Source organism: Myotis davidii, unplaced genomic scaffold (genome assembly GCF_000327345.1).
Source record: "Myotis davidii unplaced genomic scaffold, ASM32734v1 scaffold3554, whole genome shotgun sequence".
NCBI classification, from domain to species: Eukaryota; Metazoa; Chordata; class Mammalia; order Chiroptera; family Vespertilionidae; genus Myotis; species Myotis davidii.
The window spans coordinates 77,552-89,380 of NW_006285639.1; the positions used below are offsets into that span (position 1 = coordinate 77,552).

General features: G+C 39.8%; 1 protein-coding gene across 1 annotated transcript in view; it reads right to left on the reverse strand.

Moving 5' to 3' along the window:
* Window positions 1–5,820: 5,820 nt before the first annotated feature.
* LOC102772923 (tetraspanin-12) overlaps window positions 5,821–11,829 on the reverse strand; it is a gene marked incomplete at its 5' end in the record, with an annotated part of 30,085 nt that continues 24,076 nt past the window's right edge. The window contains one exon of the mRNA XM_006756422.2: window positions 5,821–6,545. Within this exon, the coding sequence (XP_006756485.1) occupies window positions 6,240–6,545 (306 nt within the window). The remainder of the gene's footprint in view (window positions 6,546–11,829) is intronic.

The window sequence follows — 11,829 nt, forward strand, 5'->3', positions numbered from 1 at the left end:
GCCTGCCCCAGCCTGCATTCCCACCAGCAGTGCACAAGTGTTCCTTTTTCTCCACATCCTCTCCAGCACTTGCTGTTTGTTGATTTGTTGATGATAGCCAGTCTGACAGGTGTGAGATGATACCTCATTGTTGTTTTGATTTGCATCTCTCGGATGATTAGTGACTTTGAGCATGTTTTCATGTCTCTTGGCTTTCTGAATGTCCTCTTTTGAGAGGAGTCTATTTAGATCCTTTGCCCATTTTTTGATTGGATTGTTTATCTTCTTTTTGTTACAGTTTCTCCTTATTGGAATTACTTTGGAAATGGGTTTTTTTGTCCTCACTTGAGGATATATTTATTGATTTTAGAGAGAAAAGAAGAAAGAGAGAGAGACAGAGAAAGAGAGAGACATCAATGTAAGAGAGAAACATCAAGTGATTGACTCTTTTCTGCACCAAAACCAGGGATTGAATCTGCAACCTAGGTATGTCCCCTGAGTAGGAGTCAAACCTGTAACCTTTGGTGTATGGGAAGATTCTCCAACCAACTGAGCCATGCAGCCAGGGTTGAACAATGGATTTTGATTCATTAACCTGACTCATAATTCATGCATTTATTAATTTATACACATAGTAAATAAATATGCAACGGATATATAAGAAATACTACCTTGTCTTATGCAAAATGTTGAGTGGTATACAAAACAATATAATACTAGTTCTCAAGAGAGACCAGGCATATAAACAAAAAGAAAAGAAAAATAATCTTATAAAATAAAATAAAAACTCAAGGATAAAACGATACAATATTATAAAATAGAAAATATAAGAACCAAACTAGCAATAAATAAATGCTGAACTCAGAGTAGGAAGGAGTGCTGTGGGTGGGGTAATCAGGGAAAGCTTCATGTAGGAAGTGACTGCGGAGCTGAGACTTGAAGGCTGAGTGCAAGATGAACCACCATGAGAGCAAAATCAAGGAAGCGCAGGATATGCAGGGTGTTAGAGGCAATAAGTAGACTATGGTTGGCCCATCTGGCAGGGAAGTATTGGAATTTGGGTTTTGAAAAATGAATTCAAGTAGATTTTATTATGCAGATATTGAAAAATATGGCAGAGATTGCAAGTTGACACAAATATGCCTTTCCCCCTTTTGTTGTGGGCACAGAACTTACTGGTTAACTGGATACATGGGTGTCAGAACAAAGAGTCTACCCCCTCCCATAGCTGTGCCATGTGAAGGAAGTGATGTGTGCTTCTGGGAACATCCCTAAAGGGGGGCACAGGCCTACTCCCCCTTCACTTTCCCTTCCCCAGCCTGCTGCCTGGAAAAAGCAAGTAGAGTGTGTCATTTGGAATGAGGTGAACGAGGAAAACTGATACTTAAAATAGATTATATATATATATCCTCCATAAATTTGATTAAAGAAATTAATTTCCCTGTGTGTGTATATATGCAAGATAGATCATTGGGAGGAGACAAGGGGGAAAGAGCAACGTATGGCTTCAAAGTTTTAGATAATTAGGACTTGTTCTGGGAAAATAGGAAGGATGAAATTAGATCAAAGAGCTGTCTTGAGGGAAAAGCAACAGACTTTGAAGACAAACCAAACCTAGAGACATTGGTTCCGGTGTAGAAGGAGCTGGCTTTTCTATGAAGGATCAGCTGAGCCTCCCCACAGGCTGATGAAGATGCCACGTCACAAAGTGGGGAGGAGCGGACGCAGAGCACTCCACCTGTTGAATATATTTCCTCAGTCTCGCTAAGACCCTTTTGTTCATGTGTAAGATGGGGTTAGTGATGCCTACAGGTTGCACAACAGTTGTAAAGAGCAGAAAAAATATGTGTAAAACACCTAGGGCCCTATGGCCAGTGCCTAGTAGGCTTACATAAATGCCTGCAATAAAGAAGGATCATAAGAACGTACTAGAATAGAAAATAGATGCACTCTCACGATGATATCAAAACTCTCCCATCCATGTCTCTACAGGGCGCTTGGATATGAGGAAATAAGAACTAAATCACAATATGATAACAGGAAGGGGAGCTGGGTGAAGCCAACAGCAGTTGACGGTGTTGTTTTAAAGGGAGGTGGCTCCCGCCCTGGCTGGTGTTGCCAAGTGGTTGCCAAAGGGTCTCGGGTTCAATTCCAGGCCAAGGGTTGCAGGTTCTCCCCGACCATCGACGTGTCTCACTCTCCCTCCCTCTCCTTCCCTCCCTTACACTCTTTACTTCCCTCCCTTACACACTTTCTAAAAAAATCAATAGAGAAAAAATATATCCTTGGGTGAAGATTAACAACAGAAAAAGGGAGGTGGCTCCTTTTGCCACAGAAGTTTCAGTGGTGCAGTCTTTTTTTTTTTTTTTTTTTTTTTTTTACCTCCGTTGACTCATCCGCAGGAGTGGGAGTTCAGACAATAGGAAGTTCTCTTGCAGCGTCCTGTTTAAGATTCTCCTCACAGAAGATCTGGTTCGCGGCCCATTTTCTGTCAGGCTTCCTGAGTTCAGAAGGGAATGCACAAAAATTCACAGGCTCCACACTGAGCTCTCTGGAGCTCCAGACTGGAAGGTTACAGCTGCCTGCAGACATCTCCATCTGCATGGCCTGCAGGCATGTCCAGCTCAGTGTGTCCAAACTACATTAATCACCCTCCCACAACACCCTTCCCACTTGTCTTTTGTCTAGGGTAATGCCATTGCCAATTTAGCAGGTATGAAATCTAGAAATGTCCGTTCTTTTACTTCTCTTGCGACATTCTCCAAGATTCACCTGCTGCCCAATGGTGGAGATTCACTCGGTGTAACCTGTTTCCTGCACTGTTTCTGACTCCCATTGTGCTGGCGAGGGTCCTTCTCTCTCTCCAGGCCACAGCAACAGCAATCTAGCCAGTCCAGCTCTGGAGTCTCTACAACCCCAGAGAGCGCCATATGAACTAGCTAAAGAATGGCCTGCCCTGGGGAGTTGTACCATGTCCACCTGTCTCCGTGCCTCCACATTCTCACTTGAACTGCCTCCCAGTTCAATTTCTGAAAGACAAATTGCTTCTCTTTCTGAAAATACTTCAGTGACTCGCCATTGAACTTATAGAATGAAGTCTAAGCACCCAAATTTCACCCATTTCCTTTCCCATGATAATCTCTTCAAGCATTCTATACTCTCACCACAGTAAACAACAGGTCCTGCCCCACAAATAACATGTGCTTTTTGAACTTCAGGGTAGTGGCCCATGGTATGTCCTCTGTGAGCCAGCTAAGCTCCCCTCCTCCTTCCTGACTCTGCCTGAAGGCCATTTCCTCCATTAACTGCCTTAATTCTCCTCTCCTCAGTCTCATCTTGCTAAGAATGGATCCACTGACTGCATGTTCTTGTACATATTGATTTTATAACTCACAGAGTTAGACGGTACACAGCATCTCTTATTGTAATGTCCGAATCTCCAGGGCACTTTGAATTGACTCTGAACCTGAGTAAAAATAATCTTCTTACATGTTACTTAAAAAAATGGTGATTTGCACAAAAGAAAGCTTTTAAAAATTCCCACAGAACCAGTTAACAATGTTGTTTACAATGGACCCAAACAGTGAACTCCCTGAGCCCTGCCATCTTAAATACACTTTGTTGTTGTTAATCCTCAGTGGAGGCTATTTTTTCATTAATTTTTAGAGAGAGTAGAAGGGAGAGGGAGAGAGAGAAATATCGATGTGAGAGAAATTTTTAGAGAGAGTGGAAGGGAGAGGAAGAGAAAGAGAGAAACATCGATGTGAGAGAGACAACATTGATTGGTTATCCCCTACACATAACCCAACCAGGGCCAGGGAACCTGCAACCAAGGTACGTGCCCTTGACCAGAATCGAACCTGCGGCCCTTCAGTCCACAGGCCGATGCTCAATCCACTGAGCCAAACCGGCTAGGGCTTAACCATACTTTTTAAAGTCCCTTCCAGTGTTATTATTCCAGGTGCACTGCTACCATAGAGGCCTTTGTAGACCTTTGCTATATGTTTCATTTGTTCCCATTAAGCAAGTACATACGAATATAAGATGGCCGAAACCGGTTTGGCTCAGTGGATAGAGCGTCGGGCTGCGGACTGAAAGGTCCCAGGTTCGATTCCGGTCAAGGGCATGTATCTAGGTTGCGGGCACATCCCCAGTGGGAGATGTGCGGGAGGCAGCTGATCGATGTTTCTCTCTCATCGATGTTTCTAACTCTATCTCTCTCCCTTCCTCTCTGTAAAAAATCAATAAAATATATTTAAAAAAATATCAGATGATTGTCTAAATTTATGTTGACTATTCTAAAGAGTACTCAATCAAGCAATATATCAAAATATCTGAAGTCTAAAGATGTAAAAATTGACTTTTATCTACAAATTTAAATGTGTTGTGTGTTGTTTTTTTACCAAGGTCAATAAAACATATGCTTGTTCTTTCTGTAATGTCAAAAGAGAAGCAGCCAAATTTGACTGCTATCCAAATAATTCAATTAACACTCAAAGCTGCTTCAGTTACTTGGGTATTTTAGGTAAAATTATGAGGATTTGGTGTGCTAAGGAAATTATAAAAAGGGCTGCTTTTGAATCTGATTAAGCAAGTTATTTACTATTTTCATTTAAATCTATGGAAGAGATGAAATCTAGCTGCTGATTTAAAATATTGTATTTCTTAGGCTACTTTTCTCTTAAAATTACTTTAAAACTTGGATATGAAAATATTGAGGATATAAATGAACATAAATGGGTACTTTTATACATTATATCAAACAGTTGCATCATCATTTAGCTCAAAATCAAACTTGAAAAGTAAATGGGCATCTTTTATCTTTTCCTAGTGAAGATACATATTCTTATAGATTAGAGTTTGAAAATCATTATTACTGTATTCAATTATTTCTTCTCACATTTTTCTCCCTTTGCTAATCTTCTTGAGTGGTAAAAGTGCTCACAATGTGTACAAATTAGACAGGCAAATTATTACTCTCTAGAAAATATTTATTGACAAGTTTTAATTTTCTTTCCATTTTCTGAGAAATAAACATAATAGATAAAATACAGTAAAATGCACTTTTCCCATTTTAAATAAATATATTTATTCTTGTAAAAAAATTTAATAATCTGTGTATTTCACCATACTTTCTTAATCAGTGAAATAAAGCAAAGAAATTCTCTGGTTAAGTTGCCACTTATCTTAATGATTCTCACAGCATTTCCCTGGAGAAAGGGAACACTATTCTCTGAAGAATTATATTCAGACTTGGATACTGTCACTTCCTGTTTGGAGAAGGCAAAGATAAGCTTCTTTAACAAGTGTTTAGTGTCAAAAAGAGTCTTAGTTTGGGAGAAAGATAGCATCCAGGTCTTTGCTAAATGAACTATGTTGTGTGTACATTTTCTTATTAATACTCCCTAGGGACCAGACTGCATTCTGAATTACAAATGACTCCTTTTGTATCACACTAGCAATTTTTCAAAATTAGTGGTTAAGTATTTAAATTAACAGTTATGTAATGTAATGTAAAAACCAAGACAGAATTTTAAAACTCTATTAACAGGGAAGGTTAAGAATAATGGTGTTATGCAGGACAAATGTATCCTTTTCACAATTGTTATTAACATTATAAGAACTGAAATCTAGTGAATTATACAGACTTAACACAGATTCTCATATACACATAGATCCCTGATCAGCTTAAGACAATGTGTTAGTTTGCTCTTGGATGTCGTTAAGAATATTTTAGTAACTAGCAAAAATCACATTTAGGTAGTCACCAATCTTCAGACTTTTCTTGTGTCTAATCTATTTTACCCACAAAAAAATATATATATCACCAAAGAATAAAAATCATTAGTATTGTTTAACTTCCTATGTTAGCAATTAACTGGCACTTTCTCTACTAGCGAGCTTACAGAAGTAAATCGAACTTGACTGTAGCTCCAATCCCATCATAGTAGGCATGCAGAAACGTTGGTCAGTCTGTACCAAAGCGTAAACCTCAAAGCCTAACTATGTTTAGTAAAAATCTGACACAAGCTATAAAGTGGATATTAGATCTGTCCTTGGCATTGTAAAGGGCAGCAACTATTGTCCAGGTGGCAACATAATATGTGGAGCTTTTCCCTCTTCATTTTAAAGAGTTCAAAATCACATGCGTAGGCATTGCTTTATGGCATTTTTATTTCTACACATTTCTGAAACAACTCTGTGCTCAAAAATTCACAAGTGAAATAAAATAACTGGGTGGCTTCCTCCTTCGACATCCTCTATAATTCCTCCATTTCAAAGTGTGTGTCGAAGCTGTTGGCCATGGAGGTGTGTTCAAACATCCTCGTCAGGCTGGGTTTCAGCAGCTCCACTGAGTGACATGACAGGTGCTGAGTCGTGTCATTCTTCAGAGACATTATTTGGTCTGTCCCAGGCTCCCTCCTATCATAATAGAGAGCCCAGAGCAAAGTGATGGTGAGAATCATGGCCAGGATTTGTGTCACTCCAATGGAGATCCCCAGAAACCGTAGCACCTGCAGTTGTTTGGTTCCTCTCAAAAAGGAGTACATTTTCTTCCCACAACCCTGTAAAAGAAATAACACAGTCAAAATTACTCTGGATGGGATACAGAGGGCTAAAATGGTGAAAACAAACAATCAGTATCAGTTAATGGGGCGAAACAACTAGATCCTAAAGTTTAAAACAGTGACTCTCAACCAGGGACACTTGTGAGAAAGCCAGAGGGGAGATAGAGATGGGGACTCTTTGAAAAGCCTGCCCAGTGATTTCTTCTGTCTTCCTCACAACCTGAAATTGAGAGCTGCTGCTAAAACACACATCTAGAGAGCAAGAGTTGGCGAACATTTTTATTTTTTTTTGGTAAAGGGCTAGATAGTAAATCTTTTATGGTTTGTAAGCCATGTGGTCTCTGTTCCAACTACTCATCTCTGCCACTGTAACACCAAAGCAGCCACAGACAATGTGAAAATGAATGGATGAGCCGTGGTCCAGATTTGGGGCACAGGCCACGGAGTGCCAACTCCTGACATAGACTGACTCAAATTTTTCAAAACTGAAGTTTCATCATCATTATTATTTGTATACACTGTTTGATTATTGTTCATTTGCTCAGAAGCTTTTCCTCAGGGATCAGCACTATTTCCCCAGTCTGCTGCTGAAGCATGCTGGTGGGTAGAAACCAATCTATTCCCTTCCCCCTACCTTCCACATGCACACACACACCTCAGTCCACTGCCTGCAGCAGAAGTATACGTGGGGGACTTCCTGACATGGCACCAAGTTCTAGTTCTACCAGGTAAGAATTTGACATCTGACTTAAAAAAATAAGCACGATTTTTGTTTGTGTTTAGTTTTAATTCAAAAGGGTAACTAACAAGTACCTATGGTAGTCAAAGGAGATAATCCAGAAAGAAGAGATGAGAAGGAATAAAAAGAGGGAAAAAATCCATGAGCAAGGAAAATGGGGGATGAGGGGCAAACAAAAGGAGGTAGACTGTGACTAACAACTGTCCTAAGTCACCTGGCAGGTGACCGAAGCAGAGTCTACCTGCCATGTCTCTAATGAATCCACAGCAAAGAAGTGAAAATTCACTCTTCCAAATGGAAGCTAATTCTAAATTAAAATAAAAATATGGAAAAGAATTTTATAACAATTAACAAATTTCAAAAACTTTAAAGATTCTGAGGTTTTACTCTACTTGGAAGCTAACAAATTAGCCTGTCGAGGTTTCATGGATGCTGGCAGAAGAACGAGAAAAAGAACTTTATCACTCACAGCAATAGCAATGGCCAGAGTATGTTCCAGTTCCTCGAGTCCCCAGAACAACATGAAGATAGTGATATGACCCCTGCACATTCAGTGGGTTGCACTATGGGACAGGAACCCCAATCTTTTGGGAACCCTAATCTTTTATAATGGGCAGGAAGAATACTTGTTCTTTGCATTGGAGAGAAACATATCATTATATTGAACAGTAAATAAACCTGCCCTTTTCTTCGGAGGGACACACTTTCTTCGTCATCAAGGCTGTTTGCTACGCACAACCAAACAAAATATAAGCAGTCAGTGACTCGGCTCTCACAAGACAAGCAAGAGACACACGGAAAATTATCTCCCAACCAAACCTTGACTTTTCAAGCTTTTACTCTATGTTTAGGGTAAAAGTGAGTCAGTGCTTACCCTATTAAGGCAGCTACTTGAATAAAAAGAAATTGGTAATTCTTTAAATAACTGCTTCCTTGTTTTTTTTCCTCTAGATTACACAAAGAAATCAACTAAAGCAAGGAAGGCAAGAGACAGTTGTTAGAATTTCTGCATTATATTGTAGGGGGGAATGAGTGATGCATCATTATTAGATTTCCAAAGACAATGATCAGTAATTGTACCCCAATAAGTCATAATTCTCAATAAATAAAAAATCATGTATAAGTAGTCATAGACACATTTCAATAACTACCTTTTTCGGGTACATAATGTAATGCAAATTAATAGCAAAGGATTATCCAAGTTTTATCAATTTAACCAAAAGTAAAATTAAAATATTTATAATTTAATATTACTTAACATCAGTATAATATCACTTCTCTGGCCATCTAACCTATTTGATAATACAAATATGCATACACACAAAGACACTCTGGAAAACCAAAATAGATCTCACAAATACAATTCACCAGTGTTCAAATATTTTTCCAAAGAGTTCCACTCAGCTTGTCTCATTCACACTTATGTTTATGTGGCATTCCAACAAGCATCCCTTTGTGACACAGGATAGAATGTTTAAGATCATGGACTGCAGAACCTAAATTCTGAATTTCAAATCCCTGCTCTGCTACTTATAAATTATGTGACTTTGGCAAGTTACTTAATCTATTCATGTTCCAGTTTTTTTCTTATCTGAAAACATACATAGTAATAGAGCCTACTGTTTGAGGCTTGGGGAGAATTAAATGAATAAATATATTTAAACACTTAGAATGGGGTTTGGTACATGGTAAAAGTGCAGTAGGTAGAAAAGATAATACTTATTTTTAAAAATCTGTCAATAAAATTAAGCAGAAATTGAGAATAAACTATTGTGTTTCATATTTTGGGCATTAAGGAACGTCTATTTCAATTTTATTTTAAACAATCATATTTATAAAAAAGGTACAGTAAATTAAATAATCTAGAATGCTTTGCAAATGTGATATATTAGTTAACACTGAATTTTCTAGAGAGGGGACCTTGGAAGTCAATGAGTTCAACTTTTTAACTTTAAAAATATGGCTAAAAAAGCACTTCTAGAATGACTCAGCATAACAGGCAGAGGAAAGAAACTCCGAATAGTCTTTCCTCTATATAAACAATAAAAGCACTAGTAAAAATTGTCAAAATAGCCCTGGCAGGTGTGGCTCAGTTCATTAGAGCATTATCCCATACATCAAAGGGTGGCAGGTTTGAATCCCCACTCGGGCCATATTCAGGAGGCAAGAAATCTCTCTCTCTCTCTCTCTGTCTCTCTGTCTCTCTCTCTCTTCCTCTTTCAAAATTAGTTGTTTTAAAAATCAGAATAAATGCTTTTATAACTCTGGAAATTCACCGAAGGCTTGCAACAATCTGAGCAGCATTTATGTAAGAAACTCACCTGATTCCAGTAAGAACAGCAAGCTTTGTGGCATCTTAATTTACCTTATTCCCATCCCGACCCTCCCCAGCTCTGCAGTAGATTTGTGGTCAGTTGCTTGGGCATCCTTCCGTGCACTGTAAGGGTGCCCATTTGATTCCGGGACGGGGCACATGCCCGGGTTGTGGGCTTGAACACTGGTGGGGATGTGCAGGAGGCAGCTGGTTAATGTTTCACTCTCACATTAATGTTTCTCCCTCTCTCACCCTCTCCTGACTTCTCTCTCTAAAAATCCATTAAAGGTGTTTCTTAAACACACACAAATTAAAAACCAGTGGCCTAGAAACCACCAGAGATAACAAAATAGGGGTGGAGCTACTTCAAAACCCCATTACCAGAGAATCGCCATTGTTTGTTCTATCTGGTGGTTCCCTGGAAGGCCTTACTTGCAAGGCTGTCCTTACAGTGGGGCCTTGACTTACGAGTTTAATTCGTTCCATGATGGAGCTTGTAACTCAAATTACTCGTATGTCAAATCAAAAAGTGAACAAGTGAGACACGTGATGCTGGGCTGATGTGGCGTTCACTGTGACTTCGCTGCACCAACTAGAGGTGGGGTAGCTGAAGCTGGCTCGTAACCCGAATTTTAGCTCGCAACTCAAAGCAAAAAATCAGCCGAGAGACGGCTCGTATCTCGAAAAACTCGTTAGTCGGGACACTCGTAAGTCAAGGCCCCACTGTATTTGCGCCTGATCAACCAGAGGTCCCTTTACCCCCATGTTTGTCAAAAGCAATCAGAGGTAACTGTTGAGCGCTGAGGCTGCATGAAGTGGTGCACGCAATGTGTGAGTCAAAAAGCTTAAAAGAAAAAGCTGGGGCAAAAAGAAGCCCATAGGGGCCTTAGCAAAACTCTGACACATTGGTGGGGATCTAGGAAGTTACACACATGAGTAGGGCTGTGCTCGTACCTAGGACTGTGCACATGCTAAGGAAGACCTAGGAAGGCACTAAGATCTCACCTCTGGCTAACCTGAGGCTTTGTGTACCCTAGCAAAGGCTGGGAGACTCACTGGTTCTAGGCATCTAAGGAAATCTCTGTTCATTCATTAACTGACCATGAAGCTAACAGAGCATAGACCAGCCATGAGCAAACTACAGCCCGCGGGCCGGATCCGGCCCCTTTGAAATGAAAAAAACTAAAAAAAAAAAAAAAGACCATTCCCTTTTATGTAATGATGTTTACTTTGAATTTATATTAGTTCACACAAACACTCCATCCATGCTTTTGTTCCAGCCCTCCGGTCCAGTTTAAGAACCCATTGTGGCCCTCGAGTCAAAAAGTTTGCCCACCCCTGGCATAGACTGTAGGGGCCACACATGACAAAGAATACAGAACTTACAAAATTAGTTCAGGAAAGTCATTAATGAACCAACAGCAATAACAATAAGCCACAAACTTTCAGGAGGAGGTAGCAAACCTGATTTACAGAGTTGCCACATTATATTATTTAAAATATCCAGTTTTCTACAACAAAAACAAATAAAAAATCACAAGAGGTGCAAAGAAACAAGAAAGTATGTCTCATACACAGACAAAGATACATCAGAGAAAATGCTTTGACGTCGAACAGACCATCCAACCTCAGAGGGAAGGCAGGGGAGTGGGGTGGGTAAGACATCAACTAAAGGACTCCTATGCATGCTATCCGCAGAACCCATGGACACAGACAGTAAGTGGGGAGGGGTGAGAGCATGTGCTGGGATGTGGGGTTGTCCGGGGAGCGGTCAATGAAGGAAAAAGGAGACATATGTAGTACTTTAAACAATAAAGAATTTAAAAAAAGGAAAATGCTTTTAATGAGAGGAACTCGGGGCCTCACTAGACAGCTCTGCCCACACTTCATAAAATAGTAGTTTTCTAAATATATATATATTGATTTTAGAGAGGCAGGGAGAGGCAGAGAAACATCAATGATGAGAGAGAATCATTCCCATAACTCAGCCATATGCCCTGACCGGGAATTGAACCAGTGACCTCCCGGTTCATAGGTCGACACTCAAGCGCTAAGCCACACCAGCTGAGTGAAAAACAGTAGTCCTTAACAAGCATTTCCTTGTTGGAACCTGTCTCTCAATAAGATGCAGCTCTGCTCTCAGACAATGGCTTTTCCAGAAGGTAGAGAGCTATGCCTGATGAGCTGTCACATTCCCTTTAACCATCCTCTTCTCTAGACTACGTATT